Source organism: Platichthys flesus, chromosome 12, assembly GCF_949316205.1.
Source record: "Platichthys flesus chromosome 12, fPlaFle2.1, whole genome shotgun sequence".
Taxonomy (NCBI): Eukaryota; Metazoa; Chordata; class Actinopteri; order Pleuronectiformes; family Pleuronectidae; genus Platichthys; species Platichthys flesus.
The window spans coordinates 24,277,544-24,304,581 of NC_084956.1; the positions used below are offsets into that span (position 1 = coordinate 24,277,544).

The following is a 27,038-nucleotide window of genomic DNA, read 5'->3' on the forward strand; positions in this document are numbered from 1 at the left end:
TTTTTAACATTAAATACTTCTTGGCAAACAAATTCTCATCAACAAGAATTAATTCATAACGATGAAATTAAGACAACAATGGCAAAATTGAAAACAAAGCTCTGAGCTACTAATGATAACACACTGTCATCTAATATGCAATACAACCTCAAACGGACTCTTCTGCTGACTTTTACATTCACAGGTTGCATGGACGAATGACAATGGTTATATAATGTTGTGCTGCATTAAAATGTTGCAGGTTAAAAAGTAGGGAAAGTAGGGGGGGGGGGGGGGGGACTCAAAACATAATCAAGAGATAAAACAGCAAAATGTTGTGACAGATCAGTTCATAAGGGTGGTAGTTCAACTTTGGTCCAAAATAGTAGGAAGGTATACAGGGTCATTCCCCTTTATACAATTCAAGTATGTGGCACAACACACACTTGAACGTAGAAAGCCTTGTATGTGGTTTGTCACCTTCTAAGTGAATGGTACTATATTGGGAGTTTATCGTTAGTTGTCGATGTGTCTTTCTTAATCATCAGGGGCTTGGTGCACAAAGACTTTTATTTAGGCCAGCCTACATCCACTGAAACTGCTAACTAGGGGTTTCTCACTGGTATGCTATGTGTAATGAGGTTTGAGGATCCAGTTACAACTTTGACAAAAAATGTTGACTAAGGATGTGAAACAACTGCACAGTTGAGGCACCCTCCTGGTTCTGCAAAGTCTCTGTGGTTCAAAGGTTTTTGGCAGTGTTTCAGACGCAGTGTCATATCTGAATGTTGTTTAGTTGTTAAAATAACATTACCGATAAGCATGGGAACAGACTTTTATGTAGTCAATAGCACCAATGTATATGGAGAACTCGCATGTACAGAGGCTGGAACGAGGGCGTCGCTTCTTCAGCAACAATGAAGTTAAAACACGGCGTTGAATCATAAACTGCTTATAGAACTGGTCTCCTGTCTAAGTGAGTGTGTGCTCGTCTCAGTCGCTCTTCACACATTTATTTAGCAATTTCTTCCTGATGTTCTCAATTACACTTGACATCTATTGCACTTCTGTCCGTCCAGGGAGAGGGACCCCTCACATGTGTCGCTCTCTATGAGGTTTCTATGTTCTTTTTACTCTGTTAAATAGGTGTTTCTGTAGTTTTTCCTTACTCTAGTTGAGGGTTAAGGACAGAGGATGTCACACCTTTTCAAGCCCTATAAGACAAATTGTGATTTGTGAATAGGGTCTATACAAATAAAATTTGATTGATTGATAATTAATCAATGGTGATTTGGTCATTGTAACCATGATGCGATGGCTGAGCGCTTCACATTAGGTCTTGTGTGAACTGTGTGCGCACAAAATGTTGGACTTTTTCAATCTGTTTAAATACAGGTCATAACTCTAGAGGGAATCAAACAAACACAGTACTGTATGTGTGAGCTATAGCTGTGAGCGCAGGTCAGCTGGGCAGAAAATAAGATTAAGAAAGTCAATTTTAAGGTCAAGTCTTTGTGCAGCCGGTCCCTTTTTACATTTTTAATCTCACATCACTTCTTTTGGATTTTCTTACCTGGATATAACAATAACCTGAAACCATTTCCTATTCCTCTGGAGCAAAAGCAAAAATCAAGACTAATCTATACAATCGCCACCATGATTTCACATGTTGAATGTATTAATCCGCAGAAGCTGTTAAGTTAATAGGACGGTGAGCGTGGCTGCTGTCATGGTGTAAACTGCTGCTTTCAGTGATGTTACTCCTGTTTGATGTCACCCTTCAGCTTCCTCTTGACCCGAGAGTACGGGCTCAGTGCGTCGTCCATGATGAAGTCGTACAGGACCTTCATCCATGACGTGTACTGAGGCAGCTTGTCATAATACTCTGCAGCTATTTCCTTCACCTAGAAATCAAAGAGGGAGTTCAAACATTAGTGAATGCTGCCTTCACAGAACACTGGTTTTATCACTTCTGCCGCTGATGTGGGTCTGACTGACCTGTTACAGGGCAAACATGGCATAAAGAAAAAATAGAAACATAATTGATGTTTTAATGTTTACTGGGCATGGAGACTGATGATTATGATCACTTTCGTTCTGAGGATCTCTCCAGAGCACTTACCAAATGTACCTTCTGTGATAACTTAAAAACTTCTGCTGGTTGATCTTGTTTTACACTTACTATAGCTATTTTTTTGCCACACATATTCTGAGACGCTGATGAGAGAATACAATTCAAATCAGGTCAAATGGTTTCTCAGCCATGACTTTGGGGTTTGTTTCACAAAAGGGAATCTGCTCGTTATTATGGATGTTAAGAGTCATATAAGCATTGACTACTAGGGGTGCAATCGACGTAGACGACAAAAATCGTCGACAACGTATTTACTCGTCGATGATTCGTTGGTTACGTCATAGCACGTGTTTTTCGTGGCGTGCAGCTAAACTAAACATTGTTTCACCGGAGGTGCTGATGGAAGTAGCTGAGGAGTGTGCCATCTTGCTCCCTTCCTATCTCTGAAAATAGCGCATATGCATAAGCGACAAAACATGGACCAATGGCGAGGTCCGTTGCAACAGCATCACGTACCAGGAAGTCAATAGTTCGGGAGAATTTCACCCTTAACATGGCCTGCAAAAAAACTACCTGCAATATCTGTACGGAGGAGGCACGTTTGACATTGTAACGTAAGTGATGCAGACTCACCTCTGTAAGATAGCCTGTTAGCTTAACGAGTTTAAAAGCTTAATGTTTGCTATTGCCTGACAAACGTATTTTTGAATTACCATTATGCAGTACAAAGAAGACTGTAGTCTTTATTGCTGATACTTTACCTGTCCTTTTGTTAACAGGAAAAATGGATACTTGATTTTTTATTTATTTTTAGTATCAGCACTTGGCCTGTTCTTGGTTCACAGGAAAATGGGAAAAAATTATTAGCACTTTGTACGGTGGCCCTGAAAGCTCAACGAACAGCAACTTAAGAAAACACATGCAAGTTGACAGAACACCTGCAAAGTAAAAAAACATCTTCATCAATTTCACAACACAACACATTACAGCAACGCGCTGCAAATACCGGAACGAGCTTCAAATAGAGAAATGCGCAGCAAATACCGGAACGAGATGCAAATACCGTAACGTGCTGCAAAAATCCCAACGCGCAGCAAGCACCGGAACACGATGCAAACACCGGAACGTGCTGCAAAAAGCCAAACGCGCAGCAAACACCGGAACGCGATGCAAATACCGTAACGTGCTGCAAAAAGCCAAACGCGCAGCAAACACCGGAACGCGATGCAAATACCGTAACGTGCTGCAAAAAGCCAAACGCGCAGCAAACACCGGAACGCGATGCAAATACCGTAACGTGCTGCAAAAAGCCAAACGCGCAGCAAACACCGGAACGCGATGCAAACACCGGAACGTGCTGCAAAAAGCCAAACGCGCAGCAAGAAGAGGCCACAACACAACGGAAGTGTTTCCAGGGGACACCTAAAAGTGATGGACACGCCCAGAAGGTGTTACTGCAGGTATTTGGAGTTTCTAAAGCCGGTGTCCGTCTACTACGTGAGAGTTAACTAAACTGTAAGTTTCTTTGGTTTATTTTCATAAATAATCACTTTATTACTGCAGATGTATACTGTTAACTGAGCGTTGACGTTTTGCTTATTATTAGACTTTCAATTGAAAAATACGAAATACACACTTAATTGTGAAAAACGCTAGCTTGCTTTAACATTTGTATTACTTTTAGAACTGTCATCAAGTAACGTTTGAAGACAAAAATAAATTATAAATTATTTAATTAATGGTTAAACCAAGAAGTAAGCAAATTAAGATGCAGTTGACAGCGTTAATATTTAAAAATGTAGACAGAACAACAGAATACAATGTAACATGCTAACTTTAACCCATTTATTTTTCAGATAAAAATGTTTTGTCCTTTTTGTGGCTTATTATTGGACTCAATCCAGAGCCCAAGATATTGCCGCTCCTGTGGGCGAGATGTTAGTTTCATCCACGCTTCTACAGCATCAACAAGTGCAGGTGAAGTCCATAGTTCATGTAAAATTGTGTCCAAAGGTGACATTATCCTACGAAGCTGCTTGTATATTATCTACTGAACTGCATTGTCATAAGTAATTTGTATTGTTCTCTCTCTCTCTCTCTCTCAGTGACTGTTGCTGGTACCAGTCAACAAAAGGCATGTGCTAACCAGTTCATGAGCTACAGGGCACAGAAAGAAAACGAGAGAAAGACGTTTTCTAAAGGCCCAAAGAATGCACCAATAGCAGTCAAGGTTAGTTAATGTTTATGTTTGACATTGTAAAGTTGCATTTTCAACCTTCTTAACCTTTTGTCCTCCATCTTTTATGATTTTTGATCTAGATTTCGGTTGGGGTCATGAACCAGACAAAACATGGCCTCAAGCCGGTAAGAGGGAAAACACTTCCCGTAAATGTGGAACCTCAGTGGACGGCGGAGCAACTTTTGGCGGTTGCAATGAAAAAACTGAAAGATTTCAACCGAGATATGGAAGATGGAGAATATGTCTTGCTATATCCGGATGGCTCTCGAGTTAAAAATATACCAGGGACTGACACACCCTTTACAATCGAAAAATACAAAGAGGCTATTGGAAAGGCGTACCAAAGGCTCACACTTTATATCTGCACCCTTGAGGTCATGAGTAAGTATTGAAATACAGTGTATGCACATGTAAAACAAATCAAAATACTTTTTGTGATTATTGTTTTGAGTTTGTGGGATTCCAGCAACAGTTAAGTAATTAGTATTAGTAAATTGTGGTGAGGGTGCCACCCAATATGTCGCCTCTTTCGGACACAGTGGTAGGTACATCTCAGGGATTTATTTGTTCAAGATGTTTGTGCTTACACTGCAGTTGTAACCCATTTAAATATCCTAGACAACAGATGAGGCATATACATTGGTTTGATTCGTTGTTATGGCTATGAATAAGTGTAGGGTTTGATATTTACACTCCGCAGCTATGGGAAAGCCTTGAAAGCAGCACACCGGATTTGTAAGTAAAATATCTGCTGACACATTGTTTTGGTCCCTGTACCAGCCATATAAATAATATGTTTCAGAAAGAGTTTCATGTCCTTTACAAAACAGTCACTATTTCTATTAAATCGTTTTGAATTATTTGTACTTTTTAGGAGATCGACAACATCCCAGTCATTCAGTGGACAAGTATGTAATATTCTTTACTATAGTAAACCTGCAATTGTCATTATTTTGATTTTGCTGTGATGTTTGCTCTTATCAATGTTACAGACCAAGAGTGCGTCAAGGCCCCAGCAGATGACCACCTCAGTAGATCAGCCCAGCACTTCAAGTGAATTCTACAAGTCAGTCATAACTTGCTTTTTTTTTATTCTGACATGTTCAGTGTGGTAAAAATTATTAGGACAGCGACATAGTTTGTTATTGTTTTATACAATACTAGACACAGACTAGATAAACTGTATTTCACAGTTTATTTCAAAAGGCAATTGTTCTTTTACCTTCCTTCCACAGTACATACACAGATATATATGCACCTGTTGTAATTGAGAGCGGTTCCTCAGATTCTGGGGAAGAGGAGAAGTTCCAAGAGGATCACAGGTACTATCACATATAAGAAGTACTATCAGCACATAGTTGTTTACCTTAAGCCTTCCTTATTTTTCTAACCCTCAGACAAACTATGTATTTTGTCAACTGAATACATTTTGAGTTGCATTCAGTAGTCATAGGATTTATTAAACAAAGTCAAATCTTAAAGGACCTGTCAAGTTTGTTCTCCCCAGTTGTCCCTCTGCAGAAGAACATGGTCATGTGGAACAACCTATTACTTAGGTCAGATTGTGATGTCAGACTTCAGCTTATCATTTTCGAGTAAAGCCCATAAAAAACTAAAACTAAGTTTTAGTTATATTTTAAATGATCCACAAATCTAAGAAGAGACAGTCTTAAAATGTTCTATCCGTTAACTGACTGTTTTCTTATACTACAGTGATGGACTGACAGCTTCTGACGTGGTCCTAAATCTGTCACAGAAACTTGACACAAAGTCCTTTAGCAGATTTAATATAAACCGGGCCAATGTCTGGGATGGTGCCATTAGAGGGTTCAAGCGATCCTCGTATGACCCTAGCTACACTATAATGGTGAAATTCAAGGATGATGCTGGGTTGACCGAAGACGCTGTGGACACCGGTGGGCCTACCAGAGAATTTCTTACCCTTTTGATGGACTCCATCAAAACAAGACGAGTATTTTATGGCAAAGACAATGCCAAATACCTGTCATTTGATTGCAAAGGTAATCCTTATTTGTCACGTTTTTATAATGTTGCAAAGTTATTTGTTCTAACATTGAAATATTTGTATTTTGTAGCTGTAGAAGAGGATGAATACTTCCAGATAGGAAGAATGATTGCCGTCTCCTGTGTCAATGGTGGTCCAGGGCCTCGTTGTCTTTCCCCAAACCTCTTCCTCTACCTCATTGGTAAATCTAAGACAATTGAGGCTCCAATTGAGGACATACATGATGAGGAAGTGAAGAAGGCCCTCTTGGAGGTACTTTGTTGGGCTGGGTTAAGCAATTTCAAGAAATCATGAAACCGACACAAAAGAAGATAAATTGATACCTCCGTGGCTGAAAAATTTGACAGTATTGTAATAGAGAACTTCCATGTGGAAAGGGACTCTAAATAAAAAATAGACTTAACTATTTTCAAACCTGTCTTTGAATTAAATGTACACAATTCAGTGTTATTAATATAATGCCTTAAATTTGATTTTAAGAGATATATTCTGCTGTTATGTGTTGATAAAAGGCCTGTAGATAATCCCATCTTCCAATATACTGACATAACGTTCTGACCAGCAGAGAGATATCCAAACAAATCCAGTAGAAACCACTGTTTGATGAGTGCTCCCAGCCTTAAAGGGATAGTTTGGCTTGTTTGAAGTAGGGTTGTATGAGATACTTATTCCTGCTGTAGACAGGGTCAGAACGGATTTTAGCCACCGTTAAAAAATGTTTATCAATTTAAGTGAACGCTATATTTAGAATATTTTCATGGGTTTACTTTGTTGTCAGAGACCTTTTTCTGACTGGGAACTGAAGCCGTTGTTAGGTGGTTTGTTAACTGCTCTATGTTTTTCACTAGATAAAGAGCACTACATCACTGAGGGAACTTCGGGGTCTCACAGAAAAGCACTCAAGTATGCTTCAGACAGCAGGCTGTTTTCGATTTATGAGGACTCTGGAGGATCAGAAAAAAGTCGTCGAGGATTACATTCACTGGTATTTAATCTATCGTAACCATCATTCCATCCAGAGGTATAACATATTCGGTCTATTCTGTGGAACAAATTCCTTGTACATTGTACTTGGCAAATAAATAAATATTTCTGTATGTGTTGTAGGTTCAAGGAAGGACTAGCGACGCTGGATTTTGTAAACGCACTGGAACAGCATCCTTCATTGTTCTTCTCATTCATGTGCTACACGGAGACAAAACTGACTGCTGATGCTTTGGAAAACATCTTTCAGGTGGAGTTCAGTCCACCTGGTAGCACCAGGTGTCAGGAAGAGGCCAGAGTACTGGGCTACTGGCGAGATTATCTGCTCTACGTTGAAGGTATTGACTTCAAAATTATATGACCTGCAGAATCATCAATGCATTAAACAGTGAGATATAAAACTTTAACTGCAGCAATCGTTTTCTGCCACAATCTATTCTTAAACAACAAATGCCTAACAAATTCCTCCCCCCTTCCCTGCCAGAAAAACAGGCGAGCCCATTTTTGGAGGATGTCCTGATGTTTGGGACCGGGTTGAGGGAAGTTCCTCCTGCAACTATTCAGCCACAGCCACAGACAGGGGCGGACTGGCCATCGGGAATACCGGGGACATCCCCGGTGGGCCGATGGCCGAAAATATAAATCCAACGGCCCATCACCATGATGTACCGGCCCACGCCCATCATCGAATCAGCCCTACAATGGTTGAAACAGCGGCACAAGCGTAATTTTCTCCAAGAGCTATACCTATCTATTCGCACTGACTGCTTTTATACTGCTACTCGCAATCGGTCTTCACACTCATGGTGACTATTTTTCGATTTTTTTTTAAGTGTCTTTTAATATGTGTTTTACAGACTTCGGAAGTCCAAAGTAAGAAAAGATCTCCACCTTATTAATAAACACCTCTAAATTGGTTCTTACACAGCCGAAGTGTAGAGAATTTGGATTTGCATACATACACGCAACGCGGCACCCAGTTATACGCATGCGCACCGCCGTGTATTGAGTGGGCCGGTCTGACAGAAACTCCCGGGCCACTTTTTTCCCCCAGTCCGCCCCTGGCCACAGATACTTTTTCAAAAGACCTCACACTTTCCTGTCGCAAATGTATGTTCTAATACAATTTAGATTCCGATCTTACAAAGCTATGAAGACTTTCAAGAAGCCATGGATTTGGGCTTCTTTAAAGCTCAAACCAATTGCTGATCACTGGGATCACACAGAATGTCCAGCAAGTACTTATTTAAAGCCCAAAACCTGGTTCACCAAAGTTAATGTTAAAGTATTATATGCAAATGCTGCAAATGTGCCACTTATTTTCTGACCATTTTAGGAATGCAGACATGTTCATATCAGTCTGAGTTTTTAGCCTGCAATTTGTTAGTTAAAGTTTCAAGCTATTTTATCAAAACGAGGCACATTCAGTTTAAACATTTTGATTGTACTGTTACACTGTTCAACATCTTGAAGCTGTTTTATTTTTTACATGTTACAGTTTTCATTAAAGACCACAGGGTTTTCCATGTGTGGTATATTCATTGTGTTGACAAAATCTAATATTTACAAAAGAAACTGATGTAACAGAACAAATAAATGAACAAATACACAAGGCTGTTGGATGTTAGTTATTTTTACAATAATTTATTTACATAACACGTATGTCTACCAGTCAAATTATGTTGCAGAACCAGGAGCTGAAGATTCTAAAGTCCAGACATATTCTTGAGTGATATGTAATTCACAACAGCAGTTGTCCAGTTGACTGGTAGAGCAAGCCCACTCTGTCTCTCCAAGTCTGCAAAATGACTTTGGAGATCAACATCACCACACAGACTGCGCGGAGCTGGCAGTAGGTCATCAAACTGGTGTAGGGCTTCCTGGGACACTGGGAATCCACATTCCCTTCCGTCAAACCTAAGGCCAGTCAGAAATCAAAAAGCTTTAAGTCAAGTCATTATAAATTGATCATTTAACCCCCCAAAAGGTAGGCAAAAATGCAAAATAAGAATTATAATTCAAACTCAGTCTGTTTTTCAGCGGTCATAAAATGTAAAAAAAAAATTCTGTTGACAGAAATGAGCCACAAGTTAATTTATAGTTTGACAGAAGCTCTTTCAGACAAATAAAGTCATTATATTAGCACTTTTTTTTATTTATAAGATAAATTCACCTTTTTGCTTTGTACATTTTAAATGTAGGTTTGGTGTGGAAGGGTAATTTTTAGTTTTTGTGTAACAGTATCTGAGTTCCCTTTGGAAAGAATGAAATAGTTTTCATACTTTGGAATTTGTCATTTGATGAATTTGTCATATTGGGCCAGTATACCAAAGGTGTAAGCAAAGTCTAAGTGCAGGACCCTGTAGAAGTTGCAGAGCATCTCACTATACACTTGATCTGCTTCAGGCATCACACATATTGTGTTCAAATTAACACAAGTGAAAATGCAATCATATATTTATAAAACATGGTCACATAGCACATACTGTTAATACAAACCTGTCAGGCAGGTGGTACATGGCTTCTGGTTTACCCGATGGACAACGAGATTGACGAACAGGTCGGATGGTGTGGTTGTTCCAAAGTTGTCTGTACTCATCAAGCTCTTTCTGCAAGACGGCCAGGAAGACATACCGTATGAGGCACTTGTGCTCATGGCTGCCGTTGAAAAGGTGCCTCTCTCTCAGGTCACTGAAGACATCAATCCAGAACTGAGTCCTAATGGTGGAATGACAGTCTTTGTAGTGTTATTCTTTTATAATGTAGATTGTGGACACAGCTGAAAACCTCTGGCATGTGAAAACACATAAAACACAGAACTGACTACATAGCAGCATTACATACAGTGCTGTGAAAAAGTATTTGCCCCAATTCTGATTTTTATTATTTTTGCATTTTTGTCACACTTAAATGATTCAGATCATCAGACAAATTTGTATATTAGACAAAGATAACCAGATTAAATACAAAATGCAGTTTTTAAATGATGATTTCATTTATTAAGTGAAAAAGTCTATCCAAACCTACTTGGCCCTCTGTGAAAAAGTAATTGCCCCCTAAACCTAATAACTGGTTGTGTCCCCCTTGGCGGCAACAACTGCAATCAGATGTTTGTGATAACTGCCAATGAGTCTTTCACATCGCTATGGAGGAATTTTGGACCACTCTTCTTTGCAGAATTCTTTTAATTCAGCAACATTGGATGGTTTTCGAGCATAAATGGCTTGTTTAAGTTCATGCCACAGCATCTCAAGCCGATTTAAGTCCGGACTTTGACTACGCGACTCCAAAACATTCATTTTGTTTTTTTTGAGCCATTCAGAGGTGGACATGCTGGTGCGCTTGAGCATGATGTCACAAACTGATGGCCGGACATTCTCCTTCACACTAACGCCATCATGTTTGACTGTTGTTATGATGTTGTTTTTATGAAATGCTGTTTTAGTTTTACGCCAGACTGAACAGTACCCAACTCTTCCAAAAAGTTTGGGGATCATCAATAGGTTTTTTGGCAAATGTATCATGAACACTGACCGTAACTGAGGCAAGTGAGGCCTGCAGTTCCTTAGATGTTGTTCTGGGGTCTTTTATGACCTCCTGGAGGTGTCGTCGATGTGCTCTTGGAGTAATTTTAGTAGGCTGGCCACTCCTGGTAAGGTTCACCACTGTTCCAAGTCTTCTCCATATGTGGATAATGTCTCTCACCGTGGTTCACTGAAGTCCCAAAGCCTTAGAAATGGCTGTGTAACTTTCCAGACTGATACATGTCAATTACTTTGTTTCTCATCTGTTTTTGTATTTACTCTGGTTATCTTTGTCTAATATTAAAATTTGTTTGATGATCTGAAACATTTAAGTGTGACAAATATGCAAAAAAATAAGACACCCAGAAGGGGGCAAATACTTTTTCACAGCACTGTACATGTTCTTGGAATTGACCTTAAAAGTCTTGTACCTTTGCTTTCTGAAGAAAGACCACCAACTCTCGATTCGTTGGTTTGCCGTTGAGGTGCCATACATGTGACTGAGGGATCCTGCAAAGTCATCTGTATGCTGAGATCTTAATGCACAATGCATTGCTGCCATAGTGCCATTTTCAGTTCCACAGTCTGTGCGAAGGCGGGCTGGGAGTTGTCCAAACTCAGATACACACTGCATATAATACTGTGCTATGATCCCTGGATCGTTATTAGTGCTGCCACTCATGAGCCACATTACTTTCCTTGAGAAGCCATCAATGCAGCCACTGATGGCAATACCAAAGGGTTTCAATTTATCATACCCATCAGCATGCCACACTTGGTTTGGTCCCTCTGTGAAGTATCCTCTTCTGACAAACCTGCGCCTAGAGCGAAGTTGAACTCCAGATGGATCCAGTCTGGCAATGGTTTGCCTAACATCATCTCTTTTAACTGTCAGGTGATACTTCTGTTGCAATGTCTGCCACATGGCTCTGTAACCTAACAGCTGACCAGAGCCTCTCAGTTCCTGTGCAACAGTTGCCTGCACAGTGGCAATGGGAGTATAATTTGTCCTCCTAGTTAGGCCTGCTTCCTTTAGCCTCCTCTTTAAAGTGCTGAGATTCATAAAAATGTTGTGCTTTTTTCCAAGAAAATCTAGGATCACCTCGTATGTGTGACCGTCTGAGAAATATTTTTGGATGAGGCCTGTCTCCGTGACTTCATCCAATATGGGTCCTGGACCAGAAGGGAAAATAGAACAGGGTCATTAGGAATGCAGGGATGCAGAGACAAAACTAATAAGAAAAACACAAATGTATCAGTAGCAAGAAAGAATAAATCAGGTGAACTGTTTGATGCACACATATAGTATACAGTATTTAGTCAATCAATCAATCAAATTTTATTTGTATAGCTCATATTCACAAATCACAACAGCCACGGCCATTGGGCGGCTGTGGCTGAGGGGTAGAGTGGTCGTCCTCCAACCTGAAGGTCGACAGTTAGATCCCCAGTCTGACCTATCTGCATGCTGAGGTGTCCTTGGGCGGTGTGTGAATGGGTGAATGTAAAACTGTACTGTTAAGCTTTTGAGTGGTCATCAAGACTAGAGAAGAGCTATATAATTTCAAAACCAGTTACCATAGGGCTTTACAAGGTGCGACAACCTCTGCCCTTAACCCTAAACAAGCATAAGGAAAAACTACAAAAAAACTTTTCACAGAGAGTCACATGTGAGGGATCCCTCTCCCAGGATGGACAGAAGTGCTAATAGTCTGCTCAATGTATGCGCAACTTTAACATGGATTGGCATTTAACATTACTAGCATCAAAGTCTCACTGACAATGATAACCTCATCTTCAATATTACCTTCTCTACCAATGATGTAAACATACCACTATTGTTTTGTATTTAAGCATATTAAGCTTATATGTCAGAACACAGAAACCTAGATGCATACTTTTATCACCTGTGTGGGTTTACCAATGGTGTAAAGAGCATTTAACCACAGGCCCTTTTCACAGCAGCCATTTTAACATGTCATTGCAGGGCAAACACATATGTACTTAATAACATTCATTATTGCCCTGTTCCATTTAGGTTGGCCTGGGAAACACTCTTAATTAACCTTTTACCTAAAAGAGGAAGGTTTAACATACAAGAAGAATAATTCCTTCACAGGCATTACTTACAAAAGTAAGTCTACATCATTCATTAACACAGTACTACATCATGCACAAAGAAGACATTTAAACTCAAATACTAGTGAAGAGCTTACCATCTTCTGCAAAAGGTGACAAAAACTCAATGTTGCTGCCACAGGAGCCACAAAAACGTCCACTACGTCCAACCAATTGGTTTCCACAATATGGACAATACATTGCCTGGAGAAAATGAAGAATGTGAATGCTAAGTGCTGTAAATTATTCTTAAACAGGGGCTGTCTTTTTAGCGCTGTTTCTTCAGGTTAACAGGAAAAGACGGCATGTTTCGAGCTCATACAATTGAGGAGGCATTCCTCCGAAAGACATGCTACTTGAGATCGTATACGTCTCGGGGGTTAACAGTATACAGTAATAAAGTGATTATTTATGAAAATAAACCAAAAAAACTTACAGTTTAGTTAACGTTCACGTAGTAGACGGACACCGGCTTTAGAAACTCCATACAGCTGCAGCAACAACATCCGGGCGTGTCCATCACTTTTAGGTGTCCCCTGGAAACACTTCCGTTGTGTTGTGGCCTCTTCTTGCTGCGCGTTTGGCTTTTTGCATCGCGTTCCGGTGTTTGCTGCGCGTTTGGCTTTTTGCAGCACGTTACGGTATTTGCATCGCGTTCCGGTGTTTGCTGCGCGTTTGGCTTTTTGCAGCACGTTACGGTATTTGCATCGCGTTCCGGTATTTGCTGCGCGTTTCTCTATTTGCAGCTCGTTCCGGTATTTGCAGCGCTTTTCTCTTTTTGCAGCGCGTTGCTGTAATGTGTTGTGTTGTGTTGTGAAATTGATGAAGATGTTTTTTTACTTTGCAGGTGTTCTGTCAACTTACATGTGTTTTCTTAAGTTGCTGTTCGTTGAGCTTTCAGGGCCACCGTAACTTTGCCTGTCCTTGGTTTTAAATGGACAAAAACTTGATTTCTTTGCTTTTGTGTCAACAGTACCCTTATATGCACCAAAGTTTATTAAAAGACGCTTTTTTTTTAATGAAGTATCGATCTCTATGTCTTTATTTTCAGTCATCGCATGCCTCGAACCTCAAGCTAAATTTAAAAGCTGTTGCTGCTAAATAGGAGCAATTGAGAATTTTTGTCATTCATAATCCGATTAGTCGATTAATCGTTTCAATAATCGATGACTAATCGACTATCAGAATAGTCGTTAGTTGCAGCCCTATTGTCCACATCAAACTTTAGTATGAATAACAATGGTTGAATCTAAACTAATTAACAGGGAGTATAACTGAACAGTCATTCGACATTTTATAACAACCAGATTGTAAGTATTGTTCACAGTCTTTATGTACATATATAAACAAAGGGAGGAGGGTCATTAAAAATAAACTAAACTATCTCAGAAACCTAATGTCAAATCATGCCCTGATTGACTGTCTTATTTGTCATGTCTGCTGATGCCATAAAGACAAAGACAATTTCCACATCGTGGACAGTGACAAATTAATAACTACTAACCTAACTAAAATAACTGATTATTTTGATCATGAAGTCACCCAAATGGGCAAAAAGAGCTTCAAAGAGATCAGGGCCAGAATGACAGAATATAGTACATAACACCATTGTAAGAACAATACATTGAGGTAACTATAATTCACAAATAAACAGCTTGTGTGGAACATGATTATCAAACAGTAACATGGTTGCACATACTGTGTTTGACAAACATTTTAGATAAGCTGCCCGTCTAGACAGACTTGTCTCTAAGCCACTAATTTTATCCTTTTTAAACTCATTGAAATGCAGCTGAAATCGTGGTCTAATTGAAAAGTTTGCCAACTGTGACCGATAGGGAGTCACTCAATGTACTAACCATAGGCAGCCTGCGTCCTGGGATGCTGGGAAAGTCATGGTGCTCATTGTGGTAGCCCACATTGAAGGTTAGCAGGTTGAGGGAGCCATAATAGGAGTAGGTCTCATGGCCCTTGAGGAACATGTAGTGCTCAGCAATGAAGTGACCAGAGATGGGGTGCAAGCCCATCCCCAACAAGGAACCAGCCAGCATGTAGACCACAGGCTTGGCCCCCCAAACCCAGTAGAGCAGGATGTTAAAGGTGAGCTGGATTGCCAGGTTGGTCACCTCCAGCTGAGTGATGGGTTTGGGGTTGATGCAGAGGGGCCGGATGGCATAGAAAAGTGGCTGCAGAATAATCCAGATGAACTTGCGGAAGCGTGTGCAGAAGAACCAGCCTTCAAACTCAGTAGGGATGTCGACATCTACACCGTCTCCACCAAGGTAGCGATGATGGTCCAGATGATAGCGTTTGAAGGAGGCAGAGTAGGGAAGGCCGATTGGCAGGTTGGCAAACATGGCAAAGTATCGATTCCGCATGGCCTTGTTGTTTCCAAAGGCAGCGTTGTGGGAGATCTCATGAATAGCAAGGGTCATTGAATGATTGATACAGCTGCCAAAGGCATAGGTCCAAAACAAAACCCATTTCCAGTCCAAGTCTTTGACCAGGTAGAAAGCTAAAAACTGTATCACCACCATCATGCACACAATCCATTTCAACCTCGGGTCAGGACCCATCAACGACTTGATTTCAGGGTATTTAGCTGTAAAAAAAAACAAGAATGCACAACTTAGTAACAAGTCACACATTAATCATTTCATTAAATGGCAATGTAAAATCAACAGGGAAAGGGGGCTACATTATCTATTAAACATTAAACAAACGTGTGTCACAATAGATGTGTCTATTAAATGTGTCCTTCACTCCATAAGGGTGAAGAGTCTTCAGAGAAGAGTCTTTCACCTCTCAGAGAAGACTCTTCACCTCTCCTTAAATTAAAAAGTCAGAAGCTGCAATTTAAATATAATCGACGAGGGGCTGGCCAGAGAAACTCTCACAAAAAGTCTGCAGCCTCTCACTAGGAAATTTGCATTCCCACTTACAGGCTCTCCAGAGAATGTCAGGAGATTATCTGAAGTTTATTTTGAATTGTTTAACTAAAACATAGAGCTAAGTGGTTCAAAGTTTACTATATTATGAGTGAACAATGTTGAAACTAGAATGGAACTGAGAGTGTGAGAGAGTGCATAACCCTGCCAAGGCCCAACAGTTTTCTTATGAAACCACATTTAATTCACTTGAACCTGAATTATATTTAGATCTGCACCAAATAGCACACACTCATAAATATCAGTTCCCATAATTAGATTTATTTTCTTTAAGATTTATTAATTATTCTATGCAATGTTTAACAAATTGATAACAACATTTTAAGGTTATTTCCTCGATATACCACACCCTTCCTACAAGTTTTGTGGTAATCTGTCCAGTAGTTTTTTGGTAATCCTGAAAACTATCAGACGAACCAACAAACCCAAATGAAACGTAACCTCCTTGGCAGAGGTAATAATAAGAGAAACCAAGTTGCAACTGAAAAGACCCGTAATGACTTGTTAACCAACATCTAAACTGATAACTCTCCTCTGAAGATACTGTATTTATCTCACTGGGAATCCACAATCACAAACTACATAACAAATCGGTTATAGAAAATTCTTGGAAATGTATGCAATTCCTTCCAAATTCAAATGTAAACATATAATAAGCCTTCAAATGAATATTGGGCAACGTCAATGCAGATGCTAAATGCTACATTTTGCTAATTGGTCATGCCAGACTGCTGTCAAACAGCTGGTGTATTGTGCCTCTCAGCTTTAGACTGGAACTATGCAGTAAATCCTTTAGTCAAATCTTTGTTATCTTTACGACAAGTTGCGTGCTGTCAACATGTAAGAGCATTTCAGGTGACTTGCTAAAGAAGTAATTTAGTTCCAGGTCTCTTCCACATGCTAAGGTATGTATTAACATGTTAGAATTTTGAGTAGTAAAACATCTATACTGGTAAGGTAAAATGTTACAGGCTTGTGTCAGTTATTTATTAACCAGTTTGACCCTTAATATCTGCAGTTAGGGGCAAAAATCTCACAAAATTCAGATTACTCTGTGGGAGTGGCAGCCAGATGGATAAAGTTCTAATGGGGCTATATTACGCACGTTATTTATCTAGAGGCAAATCTTTGTTTTAAGTTAAACCAATTAACGTGAGGTCATGGTTCAGCCTTGACTCTTCACATACTGTTTGTTTAATGAGCAGGTCATTGTGAAAGCAGACTCAGCTCACAGGTTGAGAGTAAACAGCTGACCTTCAACAGAACTCTAACATCACTCTTGTGTTAGCCACTCTGAATCAGTCTTTTATCAAATACAGACCTGCCCCTTCTTTGTACTGCACACAAGCATTCAGCAGTCAGAGTTGAATTGGATATTTTAACATGTACTAAACTCTGCATCACACTAGGGGTTGTGTGTTCTTACTGTGCCTTGATCCAAACTAGGGTTGGTAATGAATAATCGAATATTCGCCATTAACAATTCATTCAAATAAAAATCCAAGCCTAATGAATAATCGTTCTAGCCCGCGCATTATGAGAACAACATCTTCCGGTATCTTGCGCGAGCGCGACTTCCTACAGCAGATGAGTGTAACGGGTGCTAAATCCCTGTCAGATATCTTAACGGACTATTAGTTCAGGTCAGTGATGTGTACATCTAAAGAAAATATCTATTCACTCTTACCGCCCCATCCCTTCCCCTAAACTCACAGACCAGGGTTCCTTAACTGAAAAATAAACACATTTATTGATTGTATATATGTATATTTATTTATCATTCAGATAATGGAACATATATTTTCACAGTGAGCCTCTTTAACACAATTCAATTCAAGCGACAAACTAGAACTTCAGTATATATATTGAAATTTAGTATCAGCGAACAGAGACTAACCATATATTACTTCAACACGTCATTAAAGTGCAAGGCACCACGGTGGGCATGAAGTCCAGATATCGCAAAGGAATTGTCCATAGAGTTCGTGCCGCGCACTTCGCTCTGTAAAGTCAGTTAACAGTGTCCATTTCACTTATCAGGCACCCGGTAGGGGAGATGTTTCGTTGTAGCCGTAGCAGGAGCTGTAGCAGGAGCTAACTTCCTGCCCAGTGCTGCCGTGGAGAAAGTCAGCGGCAGAGTACTCACATGAGGAGACATGAGGGGAGAAGGAGAAAGAGCGTGGAGAGCGCAACACACTTGAATCTGCCGTGCGAATCTGCCGTGGACTCCAACGCCGTCTTCTCGCTAAGACTCGCCAACCGTCCTCCGTTCTTCGCGACTCCCCCTCCCCCCTGCCTTAGCAAATAATCGATTAATTGTTCAATAACGTTATGAATATTCGAACATTACACTCCTGTGAAGTCCCATCCCTAATCCAAACTAAAATTCAGGAGACTACGCAGCTGCTGGGAAACAAACATGAGTAGACCTGTAGACCCAGGTTCTTATCAGAGCTCTAATCTCCACTGGAACGTTATTACATGATCTTGAAATCCAATTCTTTATCTTGTTTTCTTATTGATTCAGTTTCATGTGTCTTGTCCAAAAACACTGTATTTATTTCAATAAATTTCCTGTTTTCTTGCCACTGGTGGTGGTCGCTCTGCGAATTAGCTCCGCTGCTAAACACTGTTTCCCTGTAGCACTACGGCTAAAATCACCGGTCTGTAGTTAAACACTCGCACATACCAACGCTTATTCTATCGTGCTTAGTGATTCTGTGTTCTGTCTGAGCTCACCTTCGTAGCTATATAGCAGCGATGTCTTCTCTCTCTCCCTGTTGCTCTACTGCTCTCTCTTGCTCCGAGTGTCTAATGTTTACCTACTCCTCTGCCTCCCTTAACAGTAGTGGTACATGTAATAAATGTAGTGTGTTGATAGCGATGGAGGCGAGGCTTAGCGACTTAGAAGCTCGGCTCAGCAGCTTAGAAACTCCGTTAGCTGTAGTTAGCCGGCTCCCGCTAGCCGCGGAGCCACCTAGCTTAGCACGTAGCTTAGCCTTAACGAGCAGTCCCCAGACTAGTCCCGTGCAGCCGGGAGCCCAGGGCAGATGGGTGACGTTCCAGAGGGGGCATAGTGCTAGACTTAGAAAGCCCTTGATTAAAGAGCCACCAGCTCACGTTTCAAATAGATTCTCTCCACTCAGCGAGGCACCCGCTGATAAACAAACTCTGATTATTGGCGACTCGGTTCTGAGAAACGTCAGGTTAGCGACACCAGCGACCATAGTTAATTGTATCCCAGGGGCCAGAGCCGGCGACATCGAATCTAAACTTAAGTTAATGGCTAAATCTAAAAAAGGTAAATACAATAAAATCGTAATTCACGTCGGCAGCAACGACTCCCGGCTTCGTATGTCGGAGGTCACTAAATTGAATGTTGAGTCGGTGTGTGCTTTTGCTAAAACGATGTCGGACACAGTAGTTTTCTCTGGCCCGCTCCCTAACACAACAGGTGATGACATGTTTAGCCGCATGTTGTCTTTTAACCGCTGGCTGTCGAGGTGGTGTCCTGTAAACGGCGTGGGCTTTATAGATAATTGGCTAACTTTTTTGAGAAAACCTGGTCTTGTTAGGAGAGACGGCGTTCATCCCACTTGGGATGGAGCAGCTCTCTTATCTAGGAATATTACTAAGTCTATAACATGACAACCCATAGTTGGGACCAGGAAGCAGAGCTGCAGTGCTAAACACTTCTCTGCGCTCCCTCTGGATCAGTCACAAAACCCCATAGAGATTGTGTCTGTTCACCGTCCGATTAAATTATTGAAATTAAACAATAATAGAACGAGAACTCCACACAAAAATTTAATACAAATTAAAACAACCTCTGAAACAATACAGGAAACCCAGACTTTTAAATGTGGTCTTTTAAACATTAGATCACTGGAAAAAAAGGCTCTTTTAGTTAATGAAATAGTCTCTGATTACAACATAGATTTATTGTCCCTCACTGAGACGTGGCTGCATCCTGATGATTATGTCAGTCTAAATGAATCTACTCCCCCCAGTCATATCAATTCACAGGTTCCTAGAGAAATTGGGCGAGGAGGTGGAGTTGCTGCTATTTTTAACTCCAGTCTATCAATTAATCCTAAACCTAAACTCAGCTACAAGTCATTTGAATGTCTGGTTCTTAGTCTTCCACGCCAATCAAGGAACCACCAACAGCCAATCATATTTGCCGTAGTTTACCGTGCTCCCAGGGCTTATACTGAATTTTTAAAGGAATTCCCTGAGTTTTTATCAAACTTAGTCCTAAAGACCGATAAAATTATTATTGTTGGTGACTTTAATATTCATGTTGATAATAATAAAGATTGCCTTAGCGTAGCATTTATTTCAATACTAGACTCTATTGGTTTCAGTCAGTGTGTGCACAAACCTACTCATTGTGGTAACCACACACTTGACCTTGTATTATCGTACGGTGTCGCAATTGAAAATTTAACAGTACTTCCGCGCAATCCAGTTCTATCAGACCATAATTTAATAACCTTTGATTTTTCAATAACTGAATATATGCCACTAATAAAAAATTCATTTTCTAGATGTCTACCTGATAGTGCTGTAGCTAAATTTAAGGAAATAATCCCAATTACATTTAAACCCGTATTAGCAGTAGATATAAACAACAAATTCTTTAAAACCCTGAGCTCCATTGAGATCGACCACCTCGTCGATAGCTCTGCAGACTCATTACGATTAACATTAGACTCAATAGCGCCTCTAAAAAAGAAAAATGTCAAACATAGTAAATTAGCTCCGTGGTATAATTCCCAGACAAATGAGTTAAAACAATTATCAAGAAAACTAGAAAGGAAGTGGCGCTCCAGCAACAATGTTGAAAACCTCATAGACTGGAAGAATAGTGTTAAAGAATATAAAAAGGCTCTCCACAAAGTAAGAGCCGCCTACTATTCAAAATTAATAGAAGAGAATAAAAATAACCCCAGGTTTCTCTTCTGCACTGTAGCCAGGCTGACAGAGAGTCACACCTCCACCGAACCCAGTATTCCTCCATCCCTAAATAGCAATATCTTTATGACCTTTTTTAATGATAAAATTCAAACTATTAGAAATAAAATCAACCATCTCCTGCCCTCAATTGGCACTAATACCCTCCCAACAACAGAGATCTCAGAAACGGCTGAGAATCCTACCCATTACTTAGACAGCTTCTCTCTGATCACCCGTGATCAGTTTACCAAATTAATCTCAGGTTCTAAACCAACAACCTGTATCTTAGATCCCATTCCTACCAACTTACTTAAAGACATTCTGCCCCTAATTGATAGTTCGTTACTTAACATTATCAATCTGTCATTATCATCAGGTTATGTACCACAGTCTTTTAAAATAGCTGTCATCAAACCCCTACTCAAAAAACCCACCCTAGACCCAGAGGTTTTAGCCAATTACAGACCAATATCTAACCTCTCCTTCATTTCTAAAATCTTAGAAAAAGTGGTAGCCAATCAGCTGTGTGAGTTTCTCCAGGAAAATAATATATATGAAGACTTTCAATCGGGGTTTAGAGCCAATCACAGTACAGAGACAGCCTTGGCAAAAGTCACTAATGACCTTTTAATAGCCTCAGATCAGGGACTTGTGTCTGTCCTCGTTCTGTTAGATCTCAGTGCAGCATTCGACACAATTGACCATCAAATTTTATTACAAAGACTAAAACAGTTAATTAACATTAATGGAACCGCCCTTAACTGGTTTAAATCGTATTTTTCTGATCGCTCCCAATTTGTGCAAATTAATGATGAGTCATCTGTGCGCACCAAAGTAAATCATGGTGTTCCACAGGGCTCTGTGCTCGGCCCAATTTTATTCTCATTATATATGCTTCCACTAGGAAACATTATCAGGACACACTCGGTAAATTTCCACTGCTATGCGGATGACACCCAGTTATATTTGTCAATAAAACCTGAACAAAGTAATCAATTAACTAAACTTCGAACATGTCTCAAGGACATAAAAACCTGGATGACCCGCAATTTTCTCTTATTAAACTCAGACAAAACAGAGGTTATAATACTTGGCCCCAAACACCTTAGAGATGCATTATCTAATGATATAGCTGCGCTAGACGACATTGCCCTTGCTTCCAATGAAACAGTCAGGAACTTGGGAGTGATCTTCGATCCTGATTTATCCTTTAATAGTCACTTAAAACAAATTTCTAGGACCGCTTTTTTCCACTTGCGTAATATTTCAAAAATTAGACATGTCCTTTCACAAAAAGATGCAGAAAAACTAGTCCACGCCTTTGTTACATCGAGACTGGACTATTGTAATTCATTATTATCAGGCTCCAGCAGGAAGTCGTTAAAGACTCTACAGCTTGTCCAAAATGCTGCAGCACGTGTCCTGACGAGAACAAAGAGAAGAGAGCACATTTCTCCAATATTAGCATCGCTACACTGGCTTCCAGTTAAATCTAGAATAGAATTTAAAATTCTCCTCCTCACCTTCAAGGCCCTTAATAATATAGCGCCTTTATACCTTAAAGAGCTGTTAATACCTTATAAACCCACTAGAGCACTCCGCTCCCAGAATTCAAGCCTACTTGTCGTCCCTAAATTCTCTAAAAGTAGAGTAGGAGCCAGAGCTTTTAGCCATCAAGCCCCTCGGCTGTGGAATAATCTACCACTTTCAGTTCGGGAGGCAGTCACCATCTGTTCGTTTAAAAGTAGGCTCAAAACCTTTCTTTTTGATAAAGCTTATAGTTAGAGCTAATTAGTGCGCCAGAACGTTACTTGTTCTATTTTATGACACATGACACACGGAGCTTCTCTTTCCAGCTTCTCCTTCCTCTTCTCCATCCCTATCCCCCTTCCCCGGAATCCCTTTGCTTTATCACCCGCAGATCCAGGGCCTCTGTGGCCGCACCATGGATTGCGGTTTGTGGATCGCGCACCGGGGGTCGCGGTGTTGGATCCAGTGTGGCGGATTCTGAGTCATGTGGGCTGATCGTGGTGCTGGTGGCGGACCCTGTGTCGCGTTGGCATTGGGCACGGGCGGTGGACCAGGACCGCAGTGGTGGCTTGTGATGGGTCCTCCTGGTGGGCGGCGGTGGACGGTGACTGAGGACTGAAGTGGCGTCTGGTCTGGATGGTGGACCGTGGTCTAGATGGTTGCTGAGCATGGACTGTGCTTCATCAATGCTGCTAGAGACTTTGATTATTGATGATGTTCTCCTGCACGTGGCATCTATTGCACTTCTGTCCGTCCTGGGAGAGGGATCCCTCACATGTGGCTCTCTCTGAGGTTTCTACATATTTTTACCCTGTTAAAAGGGTTTTTTGTAGTTTTTCCTTACTCTTGCTGAGGGTTAAGGACAGAGGATGTCACACCCTGTTAAAGCCCTATGAGATGAATTGTAATTTGTGAATATGGGCTATACAAATAAAATTTGATTGATTGATTGATTGATAAATGGTCTGTATTTATATAGCGCTTTTCTAGTCTTGATGACTACTCAAAGCGCATTACATCACAGTTTACCATTCACACACACTTTCATACACTGCATCTATTAGCAGCACTTTATTTATATATGAGGGGCCATTCGGAGTTCCGCATCTTGCCCAAGGACACTTCTGCATGCAGAGGGCATGCAGATGGGAAGAATGGCATTGAACTGCCAACCTTCTAATTGGAGGACGACTGCTCCAAGTGTTGATAAGACAACAGCTGATAAGTTGGTTTGTTTTAAAAGTCGCTGAACATGGCCACATTATTGACCTTTACAATGGATGTTATCGTTAACATTATGAACAACCATAATTGATTCCCAGCAGGAACAAGGGTCACATACAAGTCATTAAAAGGGAATGAAACTTGCAGAGCCTGACGTTATTTGGAGTTCTACAATCTTCTATACTGCGACTATATATCTATGATTATGATTGACTCAGTCCAACCTGTCTACTCAATGAGACCAGGTTTTACTACATTGAACTCTCAGAATAGTATTGTCTGCTCACAGGATACACAAACGAACTCTCCTGACTACATAAACGTGTTTCATCTGCCTAAAATGTAGGAGGATTCAGCTGAAAGACAAGCGTCAGCTATCACTAAATCCTGTGAGATTTGCCCACCCCCACCTACGTACACGTCTGAGCTGGGCCTCAGTGAGTGGCCTGAGGCATGTGACTGCACACAACTAAACTCTTGACAAGCAACGACAAGGCCCCAGTATGATCAAAGACTGACACAAAAGCTTTATACTCCTGCAAAAACCAGAGTGGCATGAATACAATTTAACCAAATAGGAGTAAGTTTACAGGTTTTATTCTCTGCAGTATATAAACTCAGTTCCTGAATCTTCAGATACTTTGTCCGCCCTCTCTGTGGAAACACATTCACAACAGCCAAACTAGTCAGTAGTGTAGCCATGCCCGAGTCTACTGATACTGAATAATTCAAACCACTCTGCTGTCAGTGGGTATCTTCCTCCATGGCTCTGGTATCATTATCAAAACATCAACTGTACTTTGTGCAGACTAGAACAAAGACAATGGATGCAAAAAGCTGTAGCCTACGGAGTTTAACATCCTCAACCATCCAAAACTAAATCCTGGCTCAAGGTGCCTGAGGCAGAAAAGGCTACTTTTGAGACACAGGAGGCTTTTAGTGTTCGCCTCAACAAAAGGAGCATAAGAGGCTGCCACTTAAATTCAGATAAAGAATCATGGATCAAAGAGCCACCAGGATGTCAGTTTAAAATCAAATATCCAAGCAACATTAAATTTCATCCTTGTTAATATTACATTAGTACATCAATACAACAAAATTTAGAGTGTCAGTCCTTTTATACATGGATTACCCAAAAACTACTGGAAAGATACCACAAAACTTGTAGGAAGGGTGTATTATGCGTTAACTTTGTTAAAAATTGCAAGATCTTTTGTTGATTTATCAGAATAGTTTATGAGTCTTCCAGATAAAAAATCTAATTAAGCTGATATTTATGAGTGTTTGTGTTTGGTGCAGATCCAAATGTGACGTCTAGCTAAAGTCAGGTTTGATGAAGTAGGTACAGATATTTTGTTGCTAATTAATCAATCAAACAATTATTCAATAGTTTGGCCTTTTTTAAACATCAAGGTTTAAAATGCAGGATTAAATGGGGAGCCAGGAGATGTGTTCAAATACCGTTGGATTTTGGATTGTTGGTCTAACGAACGTAATATTGGATTAAATTAATCTGTGGTAGACCTCTAGCTAGTTTATAACATGCTAGAGACAAATAATACACTCTAAGAGCACATAGAATCTCTGAAACGCAAAAAGCAAACGCAGTTCCTGGTCCTGTTGATGACGGTGTTAATGTGAGTTCATCGACGACAGGACGTGAACCGTTACCGCAACTTTCCTGTTGTGTCATGTCGAGGAGAGGCGGTGCCCTGCTAACGTTAACATGTAACACTGAACTAACACAGCAGCCGGTGGCTACAATCATTATCACAATCCGTTATCTTGATACTGGGGCCGTAACTAATCACCGACGCTAACCTCTGTCAGTGAGCGTGGACTGTGGCGGATACACAGGCGGATATGGAACCGTTAGCTTGGTTACGACAGTAAACTGTTCAGCTGAACACAATTGACACCAATACATGTTTAACTCACGCACATTTCGTCAAAGTAGCCACTCGAATACACTATAGCTTCGTTTATTCTTAGTTGAGTTAACGATGGGTTAATCAAAAACTTGCTAAAGCACAAGCTAACTCACCCAGGATCGCTTTTCTCCTGTCGGCATGGGGCTGGTCCGTATAAACCCATTCGTAGTCCTCACGGGTGACCCAGTTGCCCATTTTTACTGTTTAATAGTACACAAGTCTGTAAGAATCCCAAGATGGCTTTAAAAAAACACAGTACGATCTCCGCCTCCTCCCTCTTCAGACTAGACAGGGCCCAGCCTTGTAGACCTGCCCAGACATCAGGGAGCTCAGCACACGGGGTGCAGCTCCTCCTCCTCCCGCCAGGCCAGGCCCATCATCCGCCCTCTTTTCACCGAGTTCGTATTATTCCAAATTTACCACTAAATGCAACTTCGGGTTAATGGCAAATAAGCTGTTCCAAAATATTATTATTAAGATACTATATTGTATCATCTATATTTGGTGCATATTTATATAAGTAGAGTTCTTGCTTACCTCTGGTTATAAAAGGTCCATAGCCAGGTTTCTAAAAATATTAGAGTCAGAGTGCTTTACTATGGGGGAAGACAAATGACTTAAAGGTCCAGTGTGAACAATTTTCTTTGAAGAAAGGCTAATAAAATTTGATTGATTGATTGATTGACTATTTATTGGCATGATTTAGGTGAAAAACTTACAATGAAGTGTTTAGTTATTGTTAATCGGTGTCGGATTATGTATGCATGCCGCTCCCAATTCGCGTCTTGTGTTGTACTGCATCAAAATGTTCTTTAAGTGAAGACTTTCATGACAGCAACAGATTCCAAACACAAATACCACACTTGAAATGAACTCTAGACCTTTTATCTGCTCCTTGTCAATGAAATAACGAGGGAATAACACACACCTGGCCATGGAACAGCTGAGCAGCCAATTGTCCAATTACTTTTGGTACCTTAAAAAGGGAGGGACACATATAAAATATGTTGTAATTCCTACACCGTTCACCTGATTTGGATGTAAATACCCTCAAACTAAAGCTGAAAGTCTGCACTTAACGCACATCTTGAAGTTTCTTCCTGCGGTGCACTAAGCATAAATCTGAGCTGTTTCGCCAAGTCCCTGTGTGCCCTCCCCATGGGTTGCATCAGGTCCAGAGTTGGCAAGGGTTTGGGCTTTCAGTGTGCTTTCAGTTTTTAAATCGTTGTCTTTACATTTGTCTCCGAGTATGAAAGGTGCTTTATAAATAAAATTGACATGCCTTGTCAGTGAAGACCTAAACGGCACAATGTCGATTCTAAAACATCATTTATAGACGTGTTTCTAAAGGGATCATGACTCCAATATATATGCTTGTAAATGCACAGAGGTTGCAAGTGTCATTAGAGTGAGAGCGACATGCAACAGCCTGAGAATATTCATCCCAAACAACACCAAGCTGTATGTTCAACAAAGGAGTATATTGTCTCTGCAAATGAGGC

The 27,038-nt window shown here is 40.5% G+C and overlaps 3 protein-coding genes across 6 annotated transcripts; 1 reads left to right on the plus strand and 2 right to left on the minus strand.

Moving 5' to 3' along the window:
- On the minus strand, nt 1-25,863 carry degs1 (delta(4)-desaturase, sphingolipid 1). Its single transcript, XM_062400937.1, has 3 exons — nt 25,650-25,863; nt 14,804-15,546; nt 1-1,883 (listed from the first exon to the last, which is right to left on the minus strand). The coding sequence occupies exons 1-3, from the start codon at nt 25,729-25,731 to the stop codon at nt 1,737-1,739; spliced, it is 972 nt and encodes a 323-aa protein (XP_062256921.1). The 5' UTR covers nt 25,732-25,863; the 3' UTR covers nt 1-1,736.
- On the plus strand, nt 4,362-8,903 carry LOC133966154 (G2/M phase-specific E3 ubiquitin-protein ligase-like). 3 transcript variants are annotated; one of them, XM_062400931.1, is made up of 8 exons: nt 4,362-5,200; nt 5,285-5,358; nt 5,528-5,614; nt 6,006-6,313; nt 6,389-6,570; nt 7,167-7,339; nt 7,426-7,640; nt 7,787-8,903. In XM_062400931.1, exons 1-8 carry the CDS (start codon nt 5,105-5,107, stop codon nt 7,942-7,944), a joined length of 1,293 nt encoding a protein of 430 aa, XP_062256915.1. In that variant the 5' UTR covers nt 4,362-5,104; the 3' UTR covers nt 7,945-8,903. The 3 variants fall into 3 exon arrangements, with proteins under 3 accessions (XP_062256915.1, XP_062256916.1, XP_062256917.1); XM_062400932.1 differs by having other exon boundaries at nt 7,167-7,303; XM_062400933.1 differs by lacking the exon at nt 4,362-5,200 and having other exon boundaries at nt 5,244-5,358.
- LOC133966155 (uncharacterized) lies at nt 8,927-14,797 on the minus strand. Of its 2 annotated transcripts, XM_062400935.1 has the most exons (5): nt 13,381-14,797; nt 13,043-13,148; nt 11,258-11,999; nt 9,802-10,020; nt 8,927-9,219 (listed from the first exon to the last, which is right to left on the minus strand). In XM_062400935.1, exons 2-5 carry the CDS (start codon nt 13,143-13,145, stop codon nt 9,009-9,011), a joined length of 1,275 nt encoding a protein of 424 aa, XP_062256919.1. In that variant the 5' UTR covers nt 13,146-13,148; nt 13,381-14,797; the 3' UTR covers nt 8,927-9,008. The 2 variants fall into 2 exon arrangements, with proteins under 2 accessions (XP_062256919.1, XP_062256918.1); XM_062400934.1 differs by having other exon boundaries at nt 13,043-14,797.
- Nucleotides 25,864-27,038: the final 1,175 nt, after the last annotated feature.

Excerpts from the sequence above, each read along its gene's own strand:
- LOC133966154 (XM_062400931.1), top strand. The coding sequence starts at position 5,105 with ATGTCCTTTACAAAACAGTCACTATTTCTATTAAATCGTTTTGAATTA. Across the intron at positions 5,615-6,005 it reads AAGTTCCAAGAGGATCACAG|TGATGGACTGACAGCTTCTG; the intron begins GTACTATCACAT and ends CTTATACTACAG. Across the intron at positions 6,571-7,166 it reads TGAAGAAGGCCCTCTTGGAG|ATAAAGAGCACTACATCACT; the intron begins GTACTTTGTTGG and ends GTTTTTCACTAG.
- degs1 (XM_062400937.1), bottom strand. The coding sequence starts at position 25,731 with ATGGGCAACTGGGTCACCCGTGAGGACTACGAATGGGTTTATACGGAC. Across the intron at positions 15,547-25,649 it reads CAGGAGAAAAGCGATCCTGG|CTAAATACCCTGAAATCAAG; the intron begins GTGAGTTAGCTT and ends TTTTTTTTACAG. Across the intron at positions 1,884-14,803 it reads CAGGACGCAGGCTGCCTATG|GTGAAGGAAATAGCTGCAGA; the intron begins GTTAGTACATTG and ends TTTGATTTCTAG.
- LOC133966155 (XM_062400935.1), bottom strand. The coding sequence starts at position 13,145 with ATGTATTGTCCATATTGTGGAAACCAATTGGTTGGACGTAGTGGACGT. Across the intron at positions 10,021-11,257 it reads TCTTTCTTCAGAAAGCAAAG|GACTCAGTTCTGGATTGATG; the intron begins GTACAAGACTTT and ends TTCCACCATTAG. Across the intron at positions 9,220-9,801 it reads ATGTACCACCTGCCTGACAG|GTTTGACGGAAGGGAATGTG; the intron begins GTTTGTATTAAC and ends GACTGGCCTTAG.